The 25385-nt window shown below is 47.4% G+C and overlaps 2 protein-coding genes across 9 annotated transcripts in view; both read right to left on the bottom strand.

Annotated features, from left to right (window-relative positions):
- Positions 1 to 25385, bottom strand: part of LOC118229578 (transducin-like enhancer protein 1) — a 539102-nt gene that overhangs the window by 31832 nt on the left and 481885 nt on the right. The gene's annotated exons all lie outside the window — the stretch shown is intronic.
- LOC118229603 (AN1-type zinc finger protein 5-like) lies at positions 9986 to 14273 on the bottom strand. 2 transcript variants are annotated; one of them, XM_035421714.1, is made up of 6 exons: positions 14173 to 14273; positions 12845 to 13047; positions 12191 to 12296; positions 11625 to 11755; positions 11404 to 11511; positions 9986 to 10311 (listed from the first exon to the last, which is right to left on the bottom strand). In XM_035421714.1, the coding sequence occupies exons 2-6, from the start codon at positions 12993 to 12995 to the stop codon at positions 10163 to 10165; spliced, it is 645 nt and encodes a 214-aa protein (XP_035277605.1). In that variant the 5' UTR covers positions 12996 to 13047; positions 14173 to 14273; the 3' UTR covers positions 9986 to 10162. The 2 variants fall into 2 exon arrangements, with proteins under 2 accessions (XP_035277605.1, XP_035277604.1); XM_035421713.1 differs by having other exon boundaries at positions 12836 to 13047; positions 14173 to 14190.

The following is a 25385-nucleotide window of genomic DNA, read 5'->3' as shown; positions in this document are numbered from 1 at the left end:
ATGGGAAATGCAGTATTGTAGGGTCTGTAGTTCCGACTGGGTTGCTGAGTGGATATATCCGTAAAGGTTCCATCTGCCATCTGCAAGAAAATGTACTCACAAACACACACACACACACACACACGCACACAAACAAACACACACGCAACCGTGCACACACACACACACACACACACTCACACACACACACACACACACACACACGCACGCACAGCAGGCCAGCTTTAATCAGCAGATTGCTTTTATGCTTCATTAGGTAAATGAGAGGAGGCGCTCGGAGAGGTGGACGGGAGGCAGGGGGGCTCTGTCTGCGGAGCGCTGCCACACACAGTACTGCCTGTTCCCGAGGCTCAGCATCGCCGAGCGCATCACCAGAGCCTTTCAGACAAATGCGTTCTGGCAGGAGCTCAAGATACTAACGGCACGAGCACTGTGCTCCTCAGAGGACCTGTGTGAATGTGTGTGTGTGTGTGTGCGTGTGTGTACGAGTGTGTGTGTGTGTGTCTATGCTAGTGTGTGTGTGTGTGTGTGTCTGTGCTAGTGTGTGTGTGTGTGTGTCTGTGCATGTGTGTGTGCGCGAGTGTGTGTGTACGTGTTGTGTGTGTATGACTGTGTGTGTACGAGTGTATGTGTGTGTGTGTGTGTGCGCGCGATTGTGTGTGTGTGTGTGCGAGTGTGTGTACGAGTGTATGTGTGTGTGTGTGTATGTGTGTGTGCACGATTGTGTGTGTGTGTGTGCAAGTGTGTGTGTACATGTTGTGTGTGTATGACTGTGTGTGTGATTGTGTGTGTACGTGTGTGTGCGCAATTGTGTGTGTGTGTGTGTACGTGTGTGCGTGAGTGTGTGTGTGTGTGTGCGAGTGTGTGTGTGTGTGTGCGAGTGTATGTGTGTGTATGTGTGTGTGTGTGTGTGTGTACGTTTGTGTTTTCGTGTGTGTGCGTGCATATGTGTGTGGGAGGCATCAGATGGTCATTAAAAATGAGCTGTAAGTTACAAAGCTGACCCCCGCTCCCCTTCTAAGGGTGTCCCGATCGGTTGCCAGGACGACAAGATCCTTCAGAGCCTCTGCGTTCTTTTTCCCGTGTTCCATCGGTCCACAGTGCTCAGCGTGACTTACTGGCACCGCGGTTTGCCCACACAGTGACACTCATCTGAGGTCTAACTGTTTCACATGCAGCTTGGCACAAACATTCACACACACGCACGCACACACACGCACACACACACACACACACACACACACACCTGCGAGTTGGCAGGAGGTCGGCAGTGCGGTAACGTTTTTTTTTTTTTTTGTTAACTCTCGTAACTTCTCCAAACCCGAGCTGTTCGCTCTCTCAGTGAAGTGTGACAGTTCGCGCTGTTTCCCCCCCCCCCAGAAAAAAGTAATTTAATCGGGAGCATTGGGCCAACGCTATAAATATCCCCTCTATCCCGGTGAGTCAGAGCCCAGCCATATCAATCACAAACTCTGTCTCTCCCTCTCCCTCTCCCTCCCCCTCCCCCCCGCCCCCCGCCCTGCCCTTTTCTGGTTAACCGTGCCGCACATTATCTCCTCGCGGCAGAGCGATACGGATATTCGCCTGTGAGCCGCGCGCGGTCGCGCTCTCTCTCTCTGACTCAGCTCCGCGAATTACCCGCGTTCGCTGCGCGCGAGAGAGGCGGGCAGGGGAGGAGGTGGACGTGTCCCCTCCGTACACCACCGCTCGCGGGGGGCGGTGGAGTAAACATCTTTAACTCGCGCGTAGAAATGCACAGACAGGAGCGCGAGCTAATGTGTGTACTTTGATTTTTTTTTGGAGGCGAATGAGCCAGAAGTGCATTAATTATCCATGAGACATACTTATTATCTTTCCCCATGCTCACTATTTTGGGAAGTTTTCCCACACTCTGGCACCAACCGTTGCTCGCCATCAAATGCCATGCACCTCCCTTCGGTGACCTTTTGACCTTTCAGAAACGTCCCCCACAGAGCCTCCCCTCCCCTGTCTGAGTCCTCCCAGTGGCCAAGTTCTTCAGGTTGACACTTCCACTGAGGGCCAGCAGGGGTCGCTGTAGCGCGGAACACACAGCGTTTCAGACGCCCTTCTGTGCCTTACCTTATATGCACTTCCTGCGGGGGTGAGAGGCTCTGGGTGACTGGACCAGATGAAGGTCTGGAGACCGGAGGAGTTATCAGATTTTCACACCTCTCTCTGCAGGGGCGAATGAGCCATCGTTATGGCACTTTAGGAATAGGATGTCTGAAGAGCCATTTTCAAATGATCGCCGGAAAGAACAGGGATAAGAGTGAGAGGCCATTTCACTGAGTGTGTGTGTGTGTGTGTGTGTGTGTGTTGGGCGACGCATGCGAGGTTTTGTGAGACAGACATCCAGACATGCGTGCTCATGTGGGTGGGTGTGTGTTCGATGCCGTCGTCATGGCAATGTGCCCAGGAGGGTTTTGGGGAACAAAAGAGCACTACAGGTCACCCTCCAGACTCCTGCCGTGCTGAAGTGAACACCCCCTGACCCCTCCCTGCATCTCCTTGGCGGCAGTATCCCCCCCCCCCCCCCCCCCTCCCCAGGCACATCATGCTCGGGTACACACCACACAAGTAGCAGGTGCTAGCAGTGGAGGTATGAGGCAGACCCTGAAACACGATGAGCCTGTCAAGCTACTTCTGGGATCGGGGACGTCGCACCGAACGTTCGAGGAATACTGCGAAAGAGTTTGGCCCCGTTCCCGTTTGACTGTTGAGTCATGACATGACTGTTCCCCCGACACCCTGAGAACACTGCACATTTTAGCCTGTGTTCACGATGTATTGCGTTGAATGACTTCCTCACGATTCCACTGAGGTTGCTTCACGGTCGGCGCCATGACCATTGCACAACCCGGAACAGCAGGGTCATGTGACTGGGTCACGTGATTTGGCTGTGCCGAGGCCTATTCAGCTGTGCTAATGCTAAAAGGACTCCAGAGAGGAATAGGTCTCTTGCACTCTCCTGTTTCATAAGATCAAATTAAATAATTTCCTGGGCGCCACCGACGCAGGACATTCTCACAACGTTGCCTTGATGTCATGGGAACGTTTCTGGCATCTAAGCAACGTCACAAGAGCATTGCTGGGACTCGAAAATAGCCACCACCCCCCCTCCCCCCATATGTATAAATGCTTGTCTGAATATAAATACCAGTAAAGAAGAGAGACTCCCACACCTGCATCATTAATCTCTTCTTCCCACAGTGATACACGGTGAACGTCAGAGCTCCACATCTGAATTTCAGGAAGCTTCTGTTGTTCCGCCTGACTGCAGACAGTAGCCTGCAGCCCGAGCTTGTTTAGATCACACCGCCGGCTTTCAGCTCTGACTGAACTCAGAAACGTGTGTACATTTTAAGGGGCGCAGTTCACGTTGAAAGGGTGCCATTTTGTTCTTCAGCTTCCAGATTGACATTTATTGGCGCTGGAAGACAAGTAACCAGTTTCATAGAAGAGAAATTTCAATTTCCCTCCCCCATTTTGTGTGTGATATCGCTGTCTGATATCGAAGTGTGTCATTTCCCATCTCCAGTGCACAAGCCGTTAATGAACTGAAATGATTTAGCTGTTTTACAATTAACTTTCAATGTTGAAAAATCGGAAAACACTGAAAAATTTGTTGGTAGTTTCAGTTGCGTGAGAGATTAAGGTTTCTGCCTTTTCGTCTGAAAGCATACTGTCCTGCACTATTTAAGTCAGTGGTTGGCCACACTTTTCCTGGAGTACCATCCTATAAGTTTTCATTTCAACCCTAATTTCGTACACCTGATTCTATGAATTAGTAGCTCAACGTGATCTCTAGCTGTTGAATGAGGTGTGGCTTTGTTAGGGCTGGAGTGAAAACCTACAGGACGGTAGATCTGCAGGAACAGGGTTGGGAACCACTGATTTAAGTGCATGTACAAATGGTGTAGCTCCCACTACCAAAGGTTGATTCTCTCAGCTTGTAAAACATCTGAGAACAGTGTGGTTGATTTAAAAAAAAAAAAAAAAAAAGCTACTTCCTGGCAACAGCTTTTCACATGAGCAGCACATGTGCTATGAGGAAGTAGCCTAACTGGAGTTGCAGGGTTATTGACTGCCTTGGATCTGTGTGCAGTTTACTACACACCAAAATGTCCAGTGTTAATTCAACTCATAACAGATAACATTTGGTCCCACATTCCAGAGTGGGACCGAATATTATATGTTAAGAGTTGAATTAATACTGGACATGTTTACTGTGTATGCTCTGATTTATGTTTTTGGTCATATTTGTGTATCTGCACGTCTGTCGACGTTCCTATGAGCGACCGGAGACACAAAGTGGCGCCATCACGCGGCTTCGTCGCCATAGTAACACGCTGGCAAATGGAAAAAGGGGAAATCCGAATTTATCGATTGACTTCTGACTGAGAACACTTTGTACCTCGCGGAATGTTCGCAGACGTCGGTGTACGCCCTCAAAGCGTATGCTTTTAAACGTGAAATCAGTTTGGGATTTTAATTAATTGCGCGATTAGCTCGCTCTCCCCAAACTTCATTTATAACGATTGCATTGAGTATTTTTTCACTGTAAAATCAATGTCTAGCTCAACAAAAGGCTATGTTTACTGGATTTAAGTAAGACGAAATCTGGCACCAACGTAATGAATGGAGCCTATGTGTCATCTCCACTCCCTTTATGCATACGCAATGAATGCTTCCTGCAACGAGCCGTTATTTTTCATGTACAACGGTCTTTTTTTAACCATTATAATAGTGTAAGGCATACAGACATCAAGTTATTTTCCATATAAAGAAAGTTAGAAATATTTGAATGTTAAATGCGATAACTATAATATTTGCTGCAAATGTATATAATGGGGAGGGGGGGTGCTGAATTGAATTACACTTCTGGAGCACTTTTCTCTTAAGACATAATGCACCAACCTCTTTTAATGAATATAAATAACCTTCATTTCTTCATGTAAAGGATCCAGTTAGTCACTGCACTGGAAAAAAAAAAAAAGCACAAACTGGCCTGGATTTGGAACTGGCTGCTTAGATTGCTACAAGACTGCCCCCTCCTGGAGAAAACTCTACAACCGGGACATAAACTGCCGCGAGTCAGCGGTCTGCAGTTAGCTGAAACTTTTCCAAGAGATTAAAATCTAAAAATAAAAAAGGCCAGAGTTGGTTTTTCAAGTCCGTGTTAATTACGCGAAAGAGCTCATTTCGTTGGCAGACATCGCGGTTGACTGACATTCCGCTCCGGTGGGAATTCATTTCCTGTCGCGCGATTGGAACCCCGGAGACCAGAGAAGGACGGAAGCGTTAGTCAGAGAGACGGTCCTGAAAAACCCTCCAATGATAAGCAGAGCTCTGCTTGACCCTGCCGCGAGTCTTCTGTAACAGTTTCTCAGTTTCTATACATCTCTTAGTTTCTGCCATAGGGACAATTGTACTGTACTTAAAAATTTTTTTTTTTTTTTAATTTATGCTCCTTGCAAATAAAATCTATCTCTGTGCTGGTTAGGCCACAGTTATAGTTAGTCTATTGCAGCGGCAACCAACCCTGTTCCCGGAGATCTACCATCCTGTAGGTTTTCACCCCAACCCCAGCAAAGCATACTCCATTCAACAGCCAGAGATCTCAGTAAGCTGCTGAGCAGTGGAGTCAGGTGTGCTAAAGTCGGGTTGAAAAGAAGACCTACAGGATGGTAGATCTCCAGGCACATGGCTGGTTATCGCTGGCCTAGTGCAACTGGCTAAAACAGGCATGCAGAACCTGATATTATCTTGCTATGGCTGATGGAACATCAAGGACCACGATGGAAATAAGCCCATTTCTCGTGTTATCCTTGACAATTTCTTCACGTGCAGGTCTTTTGATGTGTGTTTTAATTTTGTCAAAATAAACTAAACTAAACTAATGCAGACTCACTGAGCAGAGAAGGCACAACAGTTTGAAAACAGCCGACCATGAATGGGTGGCGTAGAAGAATATTCTTACTTATCTTCTGTGGCTATCTGATATCTGAGGCTGCAGCGACTCTGTAAAAAAAAAAAAAAAAAAAAAAAAAAAAAAAAAAGAAGCAGCATACTGTGAATAAAACAAAAACACAAAAGGCCCACTTTAAATTTAAAATAAACTTTGGCTGTTTATTGTTTTTATGCATACGCTTCATACAATCCTTAGGTTTAGAAGAAAGGGAGGAGGGACGGGGGGGGGGGGACCCTAAATATTTAGTCTCTCTTTGAAGGACTACCAGTGCCAGTAGAGTCAGGTTTTTTGCAGGTAGACACCAACAGCCAACAACACCGTCTTCTCAGGTTAAATTCAGAGAAATGCAGTGCTCTTCACAGGCTGGGCGGCCTGAGCGGGCCCCAGATGAGCCGCTGCCCACAGGTGAGCGCGTGTGGAGAGAGCTGGGTCACAGGTAGTCCATGGGGTGGCTTTCAGTTCCAGATATGAAAGTTCAGTTCAGTTCAGTTCAGCCTTAACCGTTCAGCACTATCAGCAGAGACACTGAATGGTGGAAGTAGCCCAAAATGCAAGAAATTGAGGTGTAAAAAAAAAAAACAAACAAAAAAACAAAAAAAAAAAATACCCCGTTGTGATAAGATGAACACTGAAAACGTGGTGAGAAAATCACTCCACGCAGTGATGCTTTAGGAAGCAGTTCAACTCTTAGGAGTCTGAAATACTCTGACGGAATCAAAGGGGGTGCCGAACGGATCCTGGTTGGAAAGCACTGTCCCGTTTAACACGTCCCGCGACCCGGACAGGGGCGATCCTGCTCCCCCCCCCCCCCATCCTTCAAGTGTCCTTCAAAATGACCCCTTTGGGCTCGCAGGGATATATTTAGCCGCCTCCAGAAGTCGCCATCTTTGCGCGGGCAAAAAGATCACATGACCCGTCTCTCTCGGCACGTACCGCACAGTCCTTGGTATGGTTCCTTTTTTTTTAAACTTTTTTTTTTTTAAAAAGGAAAAAAATAACTTCAAATATGGGAGCGGTGGCAATCAAGAGCACCTGGCTGGTGAAGGAATCCCAGAATGCCCCGTGACGCTCTCTCCAACCAGGTGCGCGCACACCTGGCACCTTAGCTTGCGCCGCAGGGCTGCTTCTGTCCAGAGGCGGGACTTGAGCACCCATCGTAGCCCCACGCGATTCGCTGGCCTGTCAGTCGCTGGCTGTTTCGTCCAATGGGACGGGAGTAGGGGCTCAGGTCGCTGCGTTCAACACCAGCGTGGACAGTCTGCAGAGGCCTCTCTCTCACAAGACTTACGGACTAACAGACCCCATGCGATGCCATAATGGTGCCTTTATTTAGTCAACTGCACTATAAATATACACAAGCAAACATTTCTTATACATTTTTTTTTCTTCTCCTTTTTCTTTCATCTGTATTAACCAAAAATGTGCCATTACAGGACCAAGGGAGCTATTGCTGAAATACGATGTTACTATGGCGATGGTTGCTTACCTTTATGCACGTCATAAACTGCGCTCCACACCCAAAAAAAAATCTGCAAAAACCAAACAAAACTGGGCCGTGCGATCAGTTCCGTTGATTACCAGAGGAGAGCCCAGAACCGAACTCTGGTCCTAGCGCTGGACCACGTCCCTAGGATTGTTCTGTACAATGTGAGGCCCGGTTCCGGTTCTATCTTCATGTGCTGCAGGAACAGGCTCCTCACTGTAGCCCAAGACGACCTTTGACCCTTCTCACCTGGGTCCCATTTACACAGGTACTGCATGCTTCTCCGAGAGGGGACAGAGGACACGTTTAAATACGTTGCCCAAACCCTGTTCCTGCAGCTCCACCATTCCGTAGGCTTTCACTCCAACAGAGCCACGCCCTCATTCGGCAGCTAGAGATCTCATTGAGCTGCCAATCAGTAGAACCAGGCGTGCCAAACTAGGAATGAACTGAAAGCCTACAGGACGGCAGAGCTCCAGGAACAGGGTTTGGGGGGCGGGCCCCGCTTCAATGCTTTCTTCCCGTTGATCTGGAAAAGGCTGCGGTGTGCACCTTAAAAATTCAACGGACCGAAGGTCCTGCGGCATTAACGGTACAAAAGCAGCAGAGCCTTGTTAATCGGGGCTTGGAGCGGTCCTCCCTGTTTAAAGTGTAAAACGGGAGTCTTGGGAGATTTGGCCTCGGACCGGCTGGTTTTTTCCCGCGCTCCAGCGAAATCCGAGCAGATCAGGTCCGGCCCGTTGGGTTTAAATTCGAGGCGCGCAGCAGACGCGCGTGTCCACAGCCGGTCCCGAGCCGGAAGAGACGGCTCTTTAAACAGCAGAAACGCGGTGGATCGGTCCCTCCACTGGGGGGCGCCGCTGTACGCACAAGCACGCGGTTCTGAGTCGGGCGGTGTCTGAATGCTCCGCTTCCCATGAGCACCCAAGAACTCGTCTACTTTACACAGGGCCACCCTTTTGTTTTTTTTTCCTACGGTCACTTTTTTTTTTGTTTGTTTGTACAATGCACATAACGCTCCATTTTCCCTGTTTTAAACCTACAATTCCCCGGCCTCTCCGGCTTTAACCGCTACGAATAAAATGACTCGTTTGTGCTACGCACTGCACACTTCCCCTTTTTTTTCTTTTTTTTGCACCTTTATTTCGATTGCTTTTTGTGCTGCATAACTGATATCTGAAACTGAATGAGCTGTGCTTGGACTCTGACACAGTGAACAACGGGGCGTTTTCGCGGATGTGTTCATCGTGTCCTCGCCCACGCATATCAACAGGACTCCACTCCACGTATGTGTATTTCCCCCCACCACCATCCCGCCCCCCCCCCCCCCAAAAAATAAAATTGGTTACATTATTAAAGAAGATGCATAAAGAGTAACTGAAAGGTCAAGAGAGCAATCTAACAGGTCTGCTCACCCATACAGCCCTATCCTCTCCAGCACAATCCAACCAAACAGGAAATGATCTTTTTTAAAATAATAATAATAATAATAATAATAATAATAATAATAATAAAATAAATAGAATGCAATCACACAATCCAAGCTAACTACAATATATTAATATAGACCTTCTGGTATCATACGCTCAGAACAGAAAGAAAGAGAGAGAGGAAAAAAAAAAAAACACACACACACACAGAACTCAATCACGCTTAGCTCAAAGTTCAACTCCCCTCTGCAAAAATACTAAACATGCATCCCAGCATTAGTACGATAAAATACCAAAGTAAAACCTTGTTTCGTTTTCTTCTTTTCTTTTTTTTATGTGGAAAACTGGGAGTTTTTGAAATTTTCTTGCACTTCTGACAATGATGTCGGTCCTTTTAAATGAAACAAAAAAAAATCATAAAATGTCAGAGGGCAAAAAAAAAAAAAAAAGTTTCTTTTCGTTCCCCCCCCCCCCCCCCCAAGAGGATGACCTTGAGAGTACTGCATGTTGAAAATGATTTGTGTCCATGAGGATATACACACTAGAGGACATCACTAACCCCTTGGTGCAAAACATCAGAGTCCTGTTCTCTGTTCAATCCCACCCCCCTCTACAGGCCCCTCCCCCTTCCCACCCAGGCCCCTCCCCTCCCCATCCAGCCCCCCCCCCCTCCCCATCCAGCCCCCCCCCCCCAACCACTCCCCCCACCAGCCTCACTATCTACTGCTGAGAGGGGCGTACACAAAATAAAACCTCCCCAGATGCAGAGTATATATAATTAAAACAAAAAATAAAACAAGATCAAATAAAATTTCGAAAAACAAAATGGCGGCGCCTGAACGCAGCTGATATATCCACCAATCAGAGGCCCTTCCCCCCGTCCCTCTTAAGCACGCTGCTGACACACTGTTAACCCAGTCACTCACTCAGACAGGTGCTCGAGAGGGGAGGGGGGGCGTGGGGGGGGGTGCAGAGAGGACGTCCCCCTCACAGCTCTCCCAAAATCCTCTACGACTTGAGCGGTCAGGAGCGGTGAAAAGAGAGAAGAAGAAAAAAACCTGGGGAAAAATTTTTTTTTAAAAAAAAGGTGTGGTTGTCTGGCATGGTCATTCCCAGCGCTGCCGCCTCCTCCTCTCTGTCTGGGATTCACCCTCGTTTTCTTCTTCTCTCCGTTGTTTTGGGGGTGTCTTTTTTTTTTGTTTTGTTTTTTTTTTCTTCCGGATTTCCGCGTTTGCCGTTGCCATGGCGCGGTCCTACTCACAACTTCTGGATCTTCTCGGCGACCACGATGGGGTTCTCCTTGCGCAGGCGTGCGGTGGCCGCCCCCCGGTAGTCGAAGGGGCAGTCGTGCTTGTCCGAGTAGCGGTGGACGGCGCAGAACAGGTTGCCGCAGCGACAGTCGAACCCTGGAAAGCAGAGCGGGGGTAACGGCAGGGGTGCACAACAAGGGGGCCGACCCGTTTCAGGAATTTTGTGCCAACTTCTCTTCTTAATTATTTAGTTAGCGCAACCATATCCTGACCTGGAAATTGCACAAGCGCCAGCTACAGCTGCACACTGCAGGCGTATCATAAAGAGTTCACTGTGCTCGAGTCCAGGAGTTACCCAGCCGAGCTGACAAAAAACTAAAACTAAAAGGTAATTGGTTGGAACAAAAACCAGCATGGACACGGGCTCCCAGGACCGGGGCTGTGCCCCCCTGGACCGGGGCTGTGCCCCCCAGGGTTACGGTCCCAAGCGTTGACCTTCCTGAGACCTGGGCAATTCACATCTGTGGCCAGCAGGGGCAGCCTCTGGTCCTAATCTCAACAACCACACATTCTGCTGCTGTGCTGAAACCTACACTTGCAGGGGCCACTCAACAAAAAATAAAATAAACAACGTTTTTAAAAATATTTCACTGCGCCACGTATTTGTCATCCAAAAAAACCTTCATTGTTCAAAAAATATATAAATAAATAAATACTTAAAACGTTTATTTTCTGCTGGGTCTTAGGAAACTAAGGAAACAGCTGACTAGCTGATCAGCACAGCAAAGCCCAGGGTTAGGGGTTAAGGGTTAAGGGTTAGGGCGCATACGCACTGCTGCCAGACATCACTGTCCGTCAGGGTGTTCTGGGAACACAGACAGGGCCTTGCAGAGTAGCAGGCCTCTCACTAGCAGGAGCGCACAGGCAGGACTAACAGCAGCTGTGTGCACTAAAGCACAGCAGTCGACAGCAGACTCCGCCCCCTCCCCCAGCTGTGCCATGGTGGCAGTCGGAGGCGATGGGCCGGCTCGGTGCAGCGCTACTGTGTGAAATACCGCGCCCAGCCGAAACACGCAGCGTACCCCCGCCACGGCCAAGCGAAGGGCAGTGTGAAGGCTGCAGCCCTGCCTGCCTGCCCCCCCCAGAGTGGCCTGTAAGCTGTATATAGGTATGGGGCATGCCCCCGCCAAGGCGTAACTTGGCGGGATGGCATACCTGTAAGTGGCGTGTGAGGCGTCCGCGGCTCACCTGTGAGGCCCACTTTCTTCCGGCAGGAGAAGCAGCGGTTCTTCTTCTTGTTTTTGTCGGGCGTCTGGTCGCCGTCGGAAACGGCCTCCGCTGCCTCTGCAGTCTCGCCTGCGGAAACGGGCCAATCGTACGTCGCCTTACACCAGCGCGCCTCGCTGCCACAATGACTGAGGTGCTAGGTTCTTACGGACGTGTCCATTCGTCGGGCGTCTCAAACTCACCCGACGGTTTGGAAGGCCCTTCGTCCTCGTCCTCCTCTTCCTCGTCCGCTTCGGCCTGATCCGAGTCGACTGGCCCGCTGTCCTGGGAGATGCTCATGGCCGTCATCTGCTGGGTGACCGGGCTGGGGGAGCTGCGGCGCACGACCAATCGCAGATAAGCGCGGCGGTACGAGAGCCAATCACAGACAAGCGTGGAGGTAAGAGAACCAATCGCAGACAGGCGTGGATCTACCTTAACTAATCAGACTCAGGTTTGGCGGCAGAGACTGTTGTTGGTTTTGGGGGGGCGGGGGGGGGGGCAGCATAATTTAGCAATGTCCCAATGGTGGGTCTAACTATCCACAGCTATACAAAAAGAAAACGCGCCCCCCGCCCCCCCCTCCAAAAAGCAACACAAGTGCCTGTGAGCAGTAAGAGATTCCATTCCCATGTTATGTTGACATTGGCCTTGTGTCGTCCTTGCTGACTGTTGACTGTGTCAAACAGATCAGAGCTGGACCTCCCCCCAGTACTCTCTCTCTCTCTCTCACAAACACACACACACACACACACACACACACTCGAACCTGGACTTGGTCTCTTCTGTCTGGGCCAGACCATCTGTGCTGGGTTCAGGGGTCGTTTCCACGGCGACAGGAGCTTCTCCAGGGGATCCCGCCAGGGCTGCAGCAGCTAGAGGACAAGCACAGACGAGGTTATGTGGCTTCACAGAAGGGTCTGTGCAGACCTGAGGCTGTTACACAGTAGCTATGCCAGGTTGCTGAAATGCAAAGAAAGCTTCCCACATGCTATGTTCTTTCAGGATTCAAATTTTGTTTATTGCCACACACTGAACGGCGTGAGTGTTTCTGTCACCAGACCTTCAGAGAGCACCGAGTTCAAAACTTGTAAAAAAAAAAAAAAAACAGTGGTGTGAGCCACCATTTTATAATTCCAGACATCAAAAACAATAGCATATAGAGGAGACCAATGACCAAGTGTGCACTATTGTGACACGTCAATCAAATAATTCAATTGTGACATCATAGGTGGACTGATGTCATCTGGTTTTTCAATAACGTGCCAATAAAGTGTGTTTGACAGTATCATGTCACATGGACAGCATCAATACCACAGCAAGCTCAAGGGGAACAAGGTGCATCCCCCTTCTCCTGTAGTCCACCCACTCACACCCATTCCCCAAAATGACCCCTCTACCCCCCCCGTCTTACCTCTCTCACCTGGGGAGGTGGTGTGGCCCCCCCCCTGCTGCCTCTGCAAGTGCTCCTTGTAGCAGACGGAGCACATGCCATTTGTGCGGGGGTTGCCGTAGAAACCACAGCCCAGGGTGCAAAGCATTGGCACCTGCGTCCGATTGGTCTCCTGAGCCATGCTCTCTGACAAAAAGGGGGGGTGGGTGGGGAGGGGACAGGGGAGGGTCGTCCTGGAAACGGGAGTTCACAGGTCAGTCTGCAAACATGGGACTTGTTGCTGAGCACATGCATGCAGGTAGAATGACCTCTGAGGTAAAGTACCTGAGTGATATCCATGTTACCCGAAAGACTGGAGCCCAGGTTTAAGCATGCTCGTGAAGTAACACATTCTAGACATCACACCAATCATGTTTTCCTAACTTGATCACACGGTTCAGGGCGGTGTTGGGAAAACAGAGCACTCATTTGATCAGGATCTGCTGGTGTTTTTCCCCCCCCCCCCTCCCTCAAATCACCAAATTCTGCGCTTAATCAGCAACAGCGCTATATTTTACTCCGCAACTGCCTGTCCAATCGCAGCGCCCCTTCACGTGACTATTTGCCTATAGCAGAAGACCTTCACAAGCGAGGGGGCGGGTCTTAGCAGCCCAAAAACACAACCTTGGACTGGGTCCAGATGCCAGTACTCGAGTACGAGGCTTTTTGCGGCCTACGCAAAATGATACATACCTTGAGAGTGTGAAAGTATTTCCTTTCATCTATGGCTTAGGAGCAAACGGACAGAAGCAACCTGGCTAACTGGCAGACTACAATGTGTAACTAACGTTACGTTTCACTAAAGTTGCCTTCCCAAACAAGCAAGCTAATCCTAAAAATACCTTTCCCGGCGAGTGTCCACCTGCATAATCAAGTTCCATAAATATTTACTTGGCTCCTATCAACTTGCAAGACGGCCATCTAGTTTGTTCAAAATGTTATGTTATTGGGGACTAGCCACCTAACCCATAATTCACAGTCACACCTCCGCTAACGATTGCTATAAACAAAGTGAGTAGCGTTATACGATTTAACGAAATACAAAGTTATCAGCAACAACAAGGTGAGAATGTCAAACGGAACACGTCCGAATATTTTATCAAGGTAGACTAGTGACTTTGCAGTACGCTAGTTACCTCAATCAATGCTAATAATGATGTTACAGTTAGCTAGCTAGCTAGTTTTACCGGTACAATTTGCGGCGATTAACTGGCTATGGCGGTGGTGACAACAGGCTCCGCAACTATAGGCTTATATTTGTCCCTCACCTGTCCGACTAAGTTGAAAGCCACTCGAATTCCGATTTCGGTGCACCTTACCTGTGCTAGGAATCACCGAAGAACGTCAGCAAACTTAATATTCAGGGAAAATAATAAGTAAACAATCCTGCGCTCGCGGCCTCCTCGCCACTAAATCTCGAGTCTCGTCATTCTAAACGACTACTGTGACGTCACTGTAAAGCAACAATCCATTCTTTATTGCAACATATTCAGCTTTTTGCTTGCATTTTTGTAGAAGGTAAGCAGCCTATATCGCGACATATCTTTTTGCATCTTACATTTTTTTCTACATGTTCCAAATCTTTTTTCCCCTCTTTTGTTATGCTCAAACGAGAACCCTTTGTATTAGCGATGTTTTGCATTCACAAAGAAAGGTCATAGTCATAAAATTCACCACTGCTGACAATGATTACAAAGGTGAAAATGAGCTACAATGTTGCACTGAATGTAGCCTCGTTATGTCTAATGATAGTTGTAAAACGAAATTGACTTTACGACTGCGGTTTGAAAAACTGTTCATTAAGAACACTTCTAAAAGTGATAAGAAGAACATAAAAGCGATTTTGTTGTTTTGGCATTGCATCTTGTTCCATAAATTATATGATGAATACATTGATGCATGTTTTTATAGAATAGTAATTGTCGTTTGCTATAAGATACAGCATACAAATCATTACTAAAATGTACAGTTTGCTGTTCGAAAAGCTGTGTACGATCTTGGTCACTGTGATCTGGTAAATAGAGCTACCAGTTTCAGGAATCCACAGTTTATCAAGAATTATTTGGAATTTGGTTGATAAAATGATACTCTTAACGATAAAATGTAAAAGTTGAATAATTTTATCCTTGCATTTAGCTTTATTGTCCGCAGGCCAATAGTTCATCACTTCACTTGTTGCTGTATGTAAGCTACAGTGAAATTATCAGTGCTACAGTGAAATTATCGAGCTACAGTGAAATTATTGTGCTACAGTGAAATTATGGGGCTACAGTAAAATTATGAATGCTACAGTGAAATTATGAGTGCTACAGTGAAATTATCAGGCTGCAGTGAAATTATCAGTGCTACAGTGAAATTATGGAGCTACAGTGAAATTATCAGTGCTACAGTGAAATTATCGAGCTACAGTGAAATTATCAGTGCTACAGTGCACTTCCACTGGAGTGGTTTCAACAAGAAACGCTTCAGGAATGTGAAATCCAAAACAAAACAAAAACAAAATGGAGGACTGAGTGCTGAGAGATTTTTGGCTTTTTCACTTCAACACTCACATGAATGAGTGTGTGTGTGTGTGTGTGTGTGTGTGTGTGTCAGGGGTGTACAGAGCATGCTGCAACCTCCTCTTCCGTCTTAATTTTCCACCGGTTAGAACCTTGCCTGGGAAGCCATGTCTTCTTCCCCTCCTTAACTGACCAAGGCCAGAGAGCCATCGCTACATTTCACGTGTGGGCGCCAGCGTAGTATAATGGGTAAGGAGCTGGGCTTGTAACCCAAAGGTCACAGGTTCAATTCCCAGGTAGGACACTGCCGTTGTACCCTTGAGCAAGGTACTTAATCTGTAATGCTTCAGTAGCTATACAACCCAGATGTATAAATGGATGCAATGTAATTGCTGTGTAACAAGTTGTGTAAGTCGCTCTTGTGTAAGTCTGCTAAATGGCAGTAATGTAATTATGAAAGTGACATTTTTAATCCTGCGACCTTGGTTAGAGCGGTGCTTTAAAAAAAAAAAAATTGTACGCCAAGGTTGTCCCCCTCATAATTCACTGTGGGTATTGTCATGATTTTCTGGCAGGATCGCGCGCCCCCCCCCCCCCCCCCCCCCCATTCTAAGAGCGGATGAATGCTATTGGACCACGCGGAACGATGTAGTCTCCTGACATGCAGGTAAGAGACAATAGATTAGCTGAATATTTGGTTATTGTCTCTGTCTTGTGCAGGGCCTTTATTATCTCTGCAACCCCCCCCCCCACCACCACCACCACCCATGCAAAAAAAGCCTAGTGCCTTTGTGAGCCAATCAGGAGAATAGCAATCTTTTGCAGCATTGTAGATCATGTGTTCTGTGCCTTAGGTTTTTCCCATTGTTAAAAATGAGCTTTTGTCATAATGGGTTAATTTGTTCTGATAGGTTGGAAAGGTTTGGTGACAAAATTGCCTGGGAAAGGCACAACTGGCCAGGACAGAGATAATTTAATAGGTGAGGTAATAACCACAATGGCCTCAGGCATTTTCAAGAGCACCAAAATGCTACACGTAGGCTACAATTTTAACCCTCTGAAGAGTAGGTGTTTTTGAAGTTTTGTTTAAAAAAAAAAAAAAAAAACTCAGAGTCAGCGTTCTAGAACTCTGTTGCTTACAATTACCAGTAGTGATTGTCACATCAGCGTTAGAATGTTCAGTTAAGAACGTTCCAATCACATATTTGTGATCTTACACCTTGAAGGGTTCAGGGGGTCAAAACAGAAACGAGACTGAATGGCGCACCTCCTGACCAGGAGTGCAGAACACAGCCAACCATTCAGGGTGAAGAAGTTCCTGTACACAAGATCTGGAAACTAAGAGAACATCCTGCCAATTGAACAAACCCTGTCTCAAATCAACATTTTAACTCATCTTTGACTTGCAAATAAGTTCAGCTGTACCTTTTGAAACAAATTTATTTTGATTATTGCTGAACTTACCAAACTGTATGAAGCAGATTGTGGGGGTGGGGGTGGGGGGGTGGGGGGGGGGGGTGGAGGAGAGGTTGGGTGCAAGCCTTTGCATTTATTTTGCATGAGTTGACAGCAAGATAAAGACAATTTAATGGGGAATATTTTTCATCTACCAGATGTTCGTGTCCAGGGAATCTTGCCGAAGAGGCATATTTTTCCCTGTACGCAGGCGTATATCTGTACTGAAGCAGTTTAAGGAGATTTGATCAAGGAGGAAAAATAACTGTCACGAGGTGGAGAGGCCGAGAAAAACACCGTCCGACTGAGGCGCGCGCGCGCGCGAGCGAATACGCGGATTCGGCCTCGGAGAAGGGCGTGCCCAGTTCCCCCTGCCTCCCCCACGCGCTCCCGAAACTGCAGGCTTAGGGACCCCAGGAAGTCCAAGGGGGAACCTCGGAAAAATCTAAATAAATATGATACCTCTTGCCTGTCCCCCCCCCCCCCCCCCCCCCAAGAATATTTCCTTTACATTTCCATATTTCATAAGTGAAATATGACCTTCATATGAAATAAAATATGGCTTGCATATACAATTGACATGGACATATGTACAGTGGACATTTCATTATTGTAACTGTAATTATAAAATGTCTATATTGTCCCACAGGATAACATGCCATTGTACATGTTATATATGGAAACTGGCAGAATTTAGACGTACATCCACTGGTGATTCAAATAGCGACAGCATTGCAGCCGATAGTTGGTGTTAGTTAACGGTGTCAAAAGTTATGTATTTCATCAAAGTGGCAAAATCTCAACTGCAAGGTTGTTATTTTAAGGGAGATTAAACATTCTGGAATTTCCTAATCTACCCTGACGTTGTCGTGGTGTTGTTCAGCCTTGGCCACTGCTACCCCCTGCTGGCTGACATCTGTAATGGCACCATTCGGCAGCCCCCCCCGGCTCATGCACGGCTCCGTGCGTCACCTGGGGCGCATTCAAGATGGCAACATGATTGCTACGTTGGCCTTTAACGCTCCACCTTTGAGGCGTGTTTGCTCCCATTTTGGTAACTATGCCAACGCTGTCGCCGTAAATCAAAGTCGGTGCCATGACAGTTCGAAATTCGTCCAATCCACAGCCGCCGTAAGAGCACTCAAAAACTGGACGTTCAATATGCCGCTGTTTCTTGTTTCTAAACCCATCAGCAGTATTTTTTCTCATCTTGAATGCAGCCTGACCCCATCTAACTCCCCAGCGCATCGGCCCACGGCGCCCTCCAGTGGTTACTCCTGGTATCGGCGTAAGATCTAAACTCGCGTAAGTGAGGTAAAATAGGCTAAGATTTGCCCGGATGAAAATCCCTGGCTGGACTGAACAAGAGCAGCTCCTGAGCAGTTTATTGCTGGTTATTACGCGAATAGATGGGACTTAATATTGCTGATGGTGTCTCTGTTTAAACCAAGAGTGCCTGGAGAGAAGCAAATAACAGTAACAGCTGATTTTACATATATCTGCTCCTCATCATGAAGCTATATTGACATTGTGCCAGTAAGGGGGCACTCTTCTCTCCGCACAAAAATAATAATGATTTAAAAAACCGTTCTTGGATGTGACCCTACATCGAGGTCCAAAGTGCAAATCCCATGGCTGTTTTTGAAAGTGTATGTTAACCTTGGTGTCCTGGACTGCAATGTGTTCTTTTCGCCTCGAGGTGGCAGTGTTCGCTCAAAAATGCTTGAATCGTGCCTGCGTGAGCGCGACACCTTCACTCGCCGGCGCCCGTGTTTGGAGTTTGAAACTAATAATCAGCCAGAAAACGCACATTTTCCACCAATTGCGTACAAATAAATGCCCACTTTCCCTTCGACTTGATTAGACTCATTGATTTGGGTGTGCATGTGTCACACTGCCGTCAGTGTTAATTATATAATGAAGGACATGCTATTCAGAGACGCACTGGAGGAGAAAAGCATATTCACAGAATATCTCTCTCTCTGTCTCTCTCTCTCTCTCTCTCTCTCTCTCTCAGTTATAAAAAGCCCGTCTATAATTACACTTAAGCACAAAATGGATTTAAAACGCTGGGAGAGATCTGACAAGGCCCAAAGAGATATTTTCAGTTCAGGCAATTACCGAGGCCCCAGAGCCGCGTATCGACGAAGCGCGAAAATGGGCTCGCGGCCTCTCAGAGGCAGAGAGGTAGGGGAGAAAGACTCCGCCAGCAGATATCCATTAAGGCATTATCTGCGTTTATTTTCAGGCGATCGCCTTGGCTCCACCGCGGCTCGGTCTTTCATTAGAGATCTCCATTACCTTAAAATTTGAGTCATTAGAGTTTTCATTTATGTGGCCGCGCGCGTGCGGCGCTTCAGTCATCTGCGTGTTTACCTCCGCGGAGGCTAGGAATTACGCATCATCTTCTGGTGGAAAAAAAAGAAGAAGAAGAAGAAGAAGAAAAAAAGAAACCAAAAAGGACAAAGACACCATTTTAAGCCTTTTATTATTCCAGTGGTGAGCTGGAATACAGTCTAGTGTGTTTTTCTGCACCTCTGCACCTTGAACTAATGCACTTGTTGTACGTCGCTCTGGATAAGAGCGTCTGCTAAATGCCTGTAATGGAATGTAATGTAATATAATACATCTCACCCCCCCATACCCTCCTCTCAGGTTAAAAAAAAAATTGTATAAAAAAAAATTATTGTGTTTCTTGCCTGTGGCAGGTAAGGAACATTCGGCGTTTTATCCCGGTACACAAACGGTCGCGGTCAGTTCAGATGGTGTGCGAGAGAGAGAGAGAGAGATAGATTTGGTCATTACTCATTTCTCGCTCTCTCTATCTCACCCTCCACCACCCCCCGATCCCCCCCCCCCTCCCCCCCATCTGCCTAACACTGTCACACTGTCTAACATTGTCATGCGCGCGCGGATGTGACAAGGCCAGGACAGCCGAATCAACCCGGGCCGTCCTCCTAAGTGGAAAGGACAGGTAATCTCATTTTCTCCGGCGATGCCGACAACCAATCGCGGAGGACGCTCGTTGTCGCGCGAAGCGCGCGGCCCGGCGACGGAATTATGCGATCGCCACGACGCCGCTGCTCATAACAATTAGGGTCACCAGCGCAGCAGCGGCAACCGCTCATTCCTGTCTTTTCATATGAGCGTTAAAAAAAATAAAAATAAAAAAAAGACACTTGAAACTGCTCTTTCCTTTTCAAAGGCATTTTCTGCAGGCCCAGCTCAAGCTAGCCAGCGGCTAACAGGCCCATTCTGCAGGGATTTTAATGCTTCTTACCCCTAACTGTGGCCCCTGTGTGAACCCAGACCTCAATTAGCAGAAGTCTGAAAGGGTTTCAGATGGGATGCTGGCAGTTCTGCTGAGTAGGTGGCTGCGTGTGTGTGTGTGTGTGTGCGCATGTGTGTGTGTGCGTGTGTCTGTGTGTGTGTGTGTTTGTGCATGTGTGTGTGCGTGAGTGCGTGTGTGTGTACATGTGTGTGTGTGTGGTGTGTGTGTGTGTGTGTGCGCATGTGTGTGTGGGGTGTGTGTGTGCGTGTGTGTGTACATGTGTGTGTGGTGTGTGTTTGTGTGTTTACATGTGTGTGTGTATGTGTGTGTGGTGTGTGCGTGTGTGCATGTGCACGTGTGTGTGCGTGAGTGCATGTGTGTGTGTGCGTGTGTGTGTGGTCTGTGTGTGTGTGTTTACGTGTGTGTGTGTGTGTGTGTGTGTCTTTGTGTGCATGTGTGTGTGGATTTTTCTGCTGGACATTGCAAATCAACATTGTGGGTCTGAAAAAAAAAAAAAAAAAAAGACTGATTGGTCGGACTCCCTTGACAAAACTCAAAATAGGGGACTTTTCGCGATGCCAGTTCCAGGATTCCGTTCCAGAATTCTGTCATTCATTCTCTCGCTTTCACTCGCCCTCCTTACCCGGGGGAATTTAGGCCGCCCTGTTCCACCCCCATGAGAAGCGCAGGTGTGTGACATCATCGAGCGGCCGCCACGCCCTTTCGCACGCCCTGCTCTCGAACCTGCTCGGGGTGCGGGCTCCCACAGAGTTCCCAGAGTTCCCGGCATTCATTGCAAACAATGGGGATGAAAACACACCTGCGGGACAATGGGGGAACCGGCCACAGGACGCACAATGGAAGGTGCCGGAAAATCCCTTCATAAATGTGAGCGAGTTTTACCACAGTGTTTACCGCCGCGCTGCAGGTGTGTGCACAACACCAGCTGTGTTTATCGAGAATATTAATTTCTGCTTTGATTTTATGATTTTATAATACGGCAGAATATGATTGTATAATATTACCCAGAAAAAGTATATGCATTGAGCTTGTGTGTGTGTGTGTATGTATGTGTGTTGTGATTTAGGTCTAAGTGTGTTTGGGGTAACTGATTATCTCATTGCTATTTTCCAGTGTATTTTTTTTAATTTAGTGTTTTTTAATTTAACCGTTATTGATCCAGGTAAAAATAAATAGATTAGTGGCCTGTCCAGGGTGTACTCCTACCTCTCACCCAATGCACGCTGGGATAGGCTCCAGCGCCCCCCGTGACCCTGCCCCGGATAAGCGGGTATGGGTAATGGATGGAGGGATATATTTTAAAAATATTTCTTATCCCTCTTTCCACCTCCATTGTTTCAGTTTCTTCTATCAGACTGCAGATTCAGGTTTCCAAAATGCTATAGATCGAAAAACTCCTTTATAGCCATAGGGTGTATTGAACTCTAATACTCAGGCCCACTAATTGTTTTTAACTTGATATTGTTGTGTGTAACGTGTGCAGTGTGAACGCCTTTTATGGCTGTTGTCTTGTATTGATTTTTACATTTTCACTCCCGACTGCTAAGAGAATTTTCTCTTCCTTGGACAATAAAGGCGCAAAACTGAGCTTTATATGATTTAATTTCAACGGCTGTTATTCCAGCTCTGAATCGTACGACATAAACACACAACTCGGTCTCTTCAAAGGAAGCCGTTACTGGAGTTTTAACTCAATTGTTTCTGGCGAAAGTTTTTCGAAAGGTTCACAGTGTTCAAGTTGTGTCCTGCAGTGTTGCAGTGGAAGATAAACGCCAGTGTTCTTGCTTCTTTAGAGTTATTTGGAGTCAAAGCTATATTACGCACAACGGCAGTTCCCTTTGGAGCAACAGTGCACTAGATGTTAGTGATCAACACTTGGGTTGTAGTGGTAAATGTAACAGGTTGCAACTCATTTTGTGTTTTTCAACAGCCGGTTTTAGCCGGTTTCAGCCGGTTTCTCCCGGTTTCTCCCCAGTTTTAGTCCAGTTCCAACTGCCGCTGGCACAGACAGGGAGTGTCACATCCTGCGCTCGGGACTTCCCGTGGTGACGGTCGCCATCTTGGCATCAATAAACCAATGAGAACTCGCGAGCCTTCTCGGGCTTGGAGACGATCCGAATTTGGGACCCCCCGGCGTCTTCCCTGATTGACATTACAGCGCGGGGACCGCCAGACGGAAGCCATTACGAGGAGCTCTGGCGCTACGCGCCGTTTGATTGGACGATCGATCCGACCTGTCAAGTGTCGAGTTAGAAGTTAAACACATTTTGTTGTAGATTTCTGTTGCCAATTTCCTGTTCTCCGGGGCCTGCCCCCCCGTCTCTCTCGCTCTCTCTCTCTCTCTCTCTCTCTTACTCAGTCTTTCTCTCTCTCTCTCCCCCCCCTCTCTTTCTCTCTCTCGGTCTAGAAAACCAAGGTGTCCAATTCGCAGCGACTCCGGGGAGCTCCGATATTTGACAGCCGCTCAAACCGTCGATTTTGAGAAAACAAATGAACCTCACCTGCTTTTAATTTCGCCTCTTCGGTCTAACCGAAGCAGCGAAGCAGTAATGCGTCTCCGGCACGAAGCCATGACTTTGTCTCGAGACAGGGTTTCGAAAAAGGGGTTGGTTTCGGGTTTTGTGGGTTTTGGGGTTTTTTTGGGGAAGGGGGTGTCTGGTAACATATGGTTGTATCATTAGAAAACAGTTTGTTTGAAGAAGGCATGACTGCAAGGGCTATCGTCGAAAGAACGCCGTCTAATACTCCAAAATAAGCAGGGTAATAGAACCAGTTGGAGCCAGTTGCCGGTTACCGCAGTCTGGATTGCCTCTGATCACAGGGCAGAACGGGGCAACTGGGAAGCTCGCGACAGCATGTAACTCGATGAATCCAATCACCTGGAATTCTCATAGCGTGTAGTCCTGCCCGGAGCACAGTGCGTAATTGTGTTTCTTCCGTGATCTACGATTTTTTCGGAGAGCGTATTTATTTTGTTTTCTCTTTAAAAAAAAAAATTTTTTAAAAAAGTAAACAAATTAAAGTATACATTAAAGGCTAAATGTTTATATAAACCACAGATGTTTTTCAGTCTGCCGAATTAGCCTTAAGTGAGTTTCGCGTTCCGCAAATATGTCGCGTGGTATAGACCATAAACGCCTGAACGGTCACTCACAAGGCATACCCTTTAAATTAAAACTGGGCCCGCGAAGGCATAGTGTCTCAGAGTCGATCGGCTGACCTAGGTCCAGTTTTCCCTTTTCGCTCATAAATGTACAAGGTTGGGCGGACATCGGATCCTGGGTCAGTACTGCTGCTGTGAAGGTGCTTTATGAATGCGGGCCTCTGGGTAGTGGGCAGTAGGCTACATCCAAGGTAATGAAGTTAATTCCACCCCAAACGTGAGCTGTCTGTGCCTCGCCTCCTGTGGGGTGAGCCCATGTGTGTCCGTGTGGACAGGATGCTAACTTTATTCCTTTTCCTCCTTTCAAACGTTTGAAGGGTAGGGCTCTTTGGAGTGTGTCTGCAGAATTGTAATAAGACAGCGTTCTAGAATCCCGTTGCTTTCAGCCACCAGTAGCGGTCCTCACGTCAGCATCAGAACGTTAAAGTTAAGAACATTCTAGTCACGTATTTGTGACCTCACGCCCTTAAAGGGTTAACGCGCCTTTTTTTGATTGACGGGCTATTGCGTTCGCTCCCAGCGTCGGACACGGGCGAGTCACAGCTGCGGGGGGCCTGTTCGCAATTTTCTCCGCCCCCGTCGACAGCCCCGCTTTCTCGACGAGAGCTGAGCGCTGTTCCCGCCTCTTTAGTGCTGCTGTTCGGAAATTAAATCCCCCCCCCGCCCCCCCAGCCAGGCCGGCCCGTCTCCGCGCTCAGCCGTTAGCGCTAGCGACGGGGCCTCGAGCCGGCAGCGCTGTGCAGTGGCGGCCGTGACGCCTTTAGTGGGAAGAATTTGTCGTCGTTTCGTTTTTTTTTCTTTCACTGCTTTTTCTTTTATCCTCGTGTGAGAGGGTGGGGGGTTCTGACACGGCGCTGGAGGACCTGATCCCAGCGTGAAATGTGCCAAGGAGCATGTACGCTCAGTTAACCTGCGCCATATAAATAAAGGTAAATGAATACTTTGCTTTGTCTTGAAAAGAGCTTGAAAAGAGAACTACCATGATATGGAGAATTAATTGTTAATATTTTTGTTGTTGATTTTTTTTGTCAAATGTTCACTTTCCTAAATCCAACACGGGGTGAAATGAGTGGATGGAAAAGTATTGTGCGAATGAACAATTCTGCCAGTATTAGCATGTGGTGACACTTCAAAGTATTCTGACTTCAAAGTCAGTCAGTCAGTCAGTTAACAATAATTCACCACAATTACCCCCCTGCGAATGGCTGGGCCGGTCGAGTGGTGCACTGTAATCTGATCTCATTGAACAGTCTCTCATTGAAAACAGAGACGGCTTCATTCAATCACACAATCACATGCTTACCCATCACCGGTGTGTGGGCCACCATGAAAAGTGATTGTGATCATTCTAGGGTCCTTAAAATGTCAAAAAAAAACAGTCACCATAAATTCACTGACGCATTCTCATACAGCTCGCAAACAAGCACACGTACGCACACACACACACACACACACACACACACAGGCGCACACATACACACACGCACAAACACACACACACACACACATACTCATACGCACACATGCACACACACACACATACACACACAAACATGCACACACACAAACGCGCACATGCAAACATGCACACACACAAACACACACACACACACACACATACTCATACGCACACATGCACACACACACACATACACACACAAACATGCACACACACAAACGCGCACATGCAAACATGCACACACACAAACACACACACACACACACACGTACATACACACACACTCATACGCAGACAGAGTTATGTCTATTTGTACATCCTGATCTAAATAAAACTATCTTATTGTCAGTTTTTTTTTAAACGACAGTTTGCCCACCTCGGTGTTAGAGAAGCGGGTGCTTGGAGAGAACGAGTCAACAGGAACAGGACGAGCACTGCTTCACTCCTTTTCATTTATCACAATAATACAACATTTCCGTCGAAGGGATGACGTGAAACCGATGAGCCAAAATCGTGGCAAATGAGTCACATGCAAGATCCATGAAGATTCCCAGCTGCTCTGACAACAAGCGCCGCCAGGATGAGGGATTCCTTCTCATTTCACTCGCTGGTCTGTGAAACAGAATCACTTTCATCCCTGATTTTTCAAACCTTCTTCCTCC

Source organism: Anguilla anguilla, chromosome 6 (assembly GCF_013347855.1).
Source record: "Anguilla anguilla isolate fAngAng1 chromosome 6, fAngAng1.pri, whole genome shotgun sequence".
NCBI classification, from domain to species: domain Eukaryota; kingdom Metazoa; phylum Chordata; class Actinopteri; order Anguilliformes; family Anguillidae; genus Anguilla; species Anguilla anguilla.
Note: the sequence above shows the minus strand (reverse complement) of the source record. Positions and strands in the feature narration are given on the sequence as shown.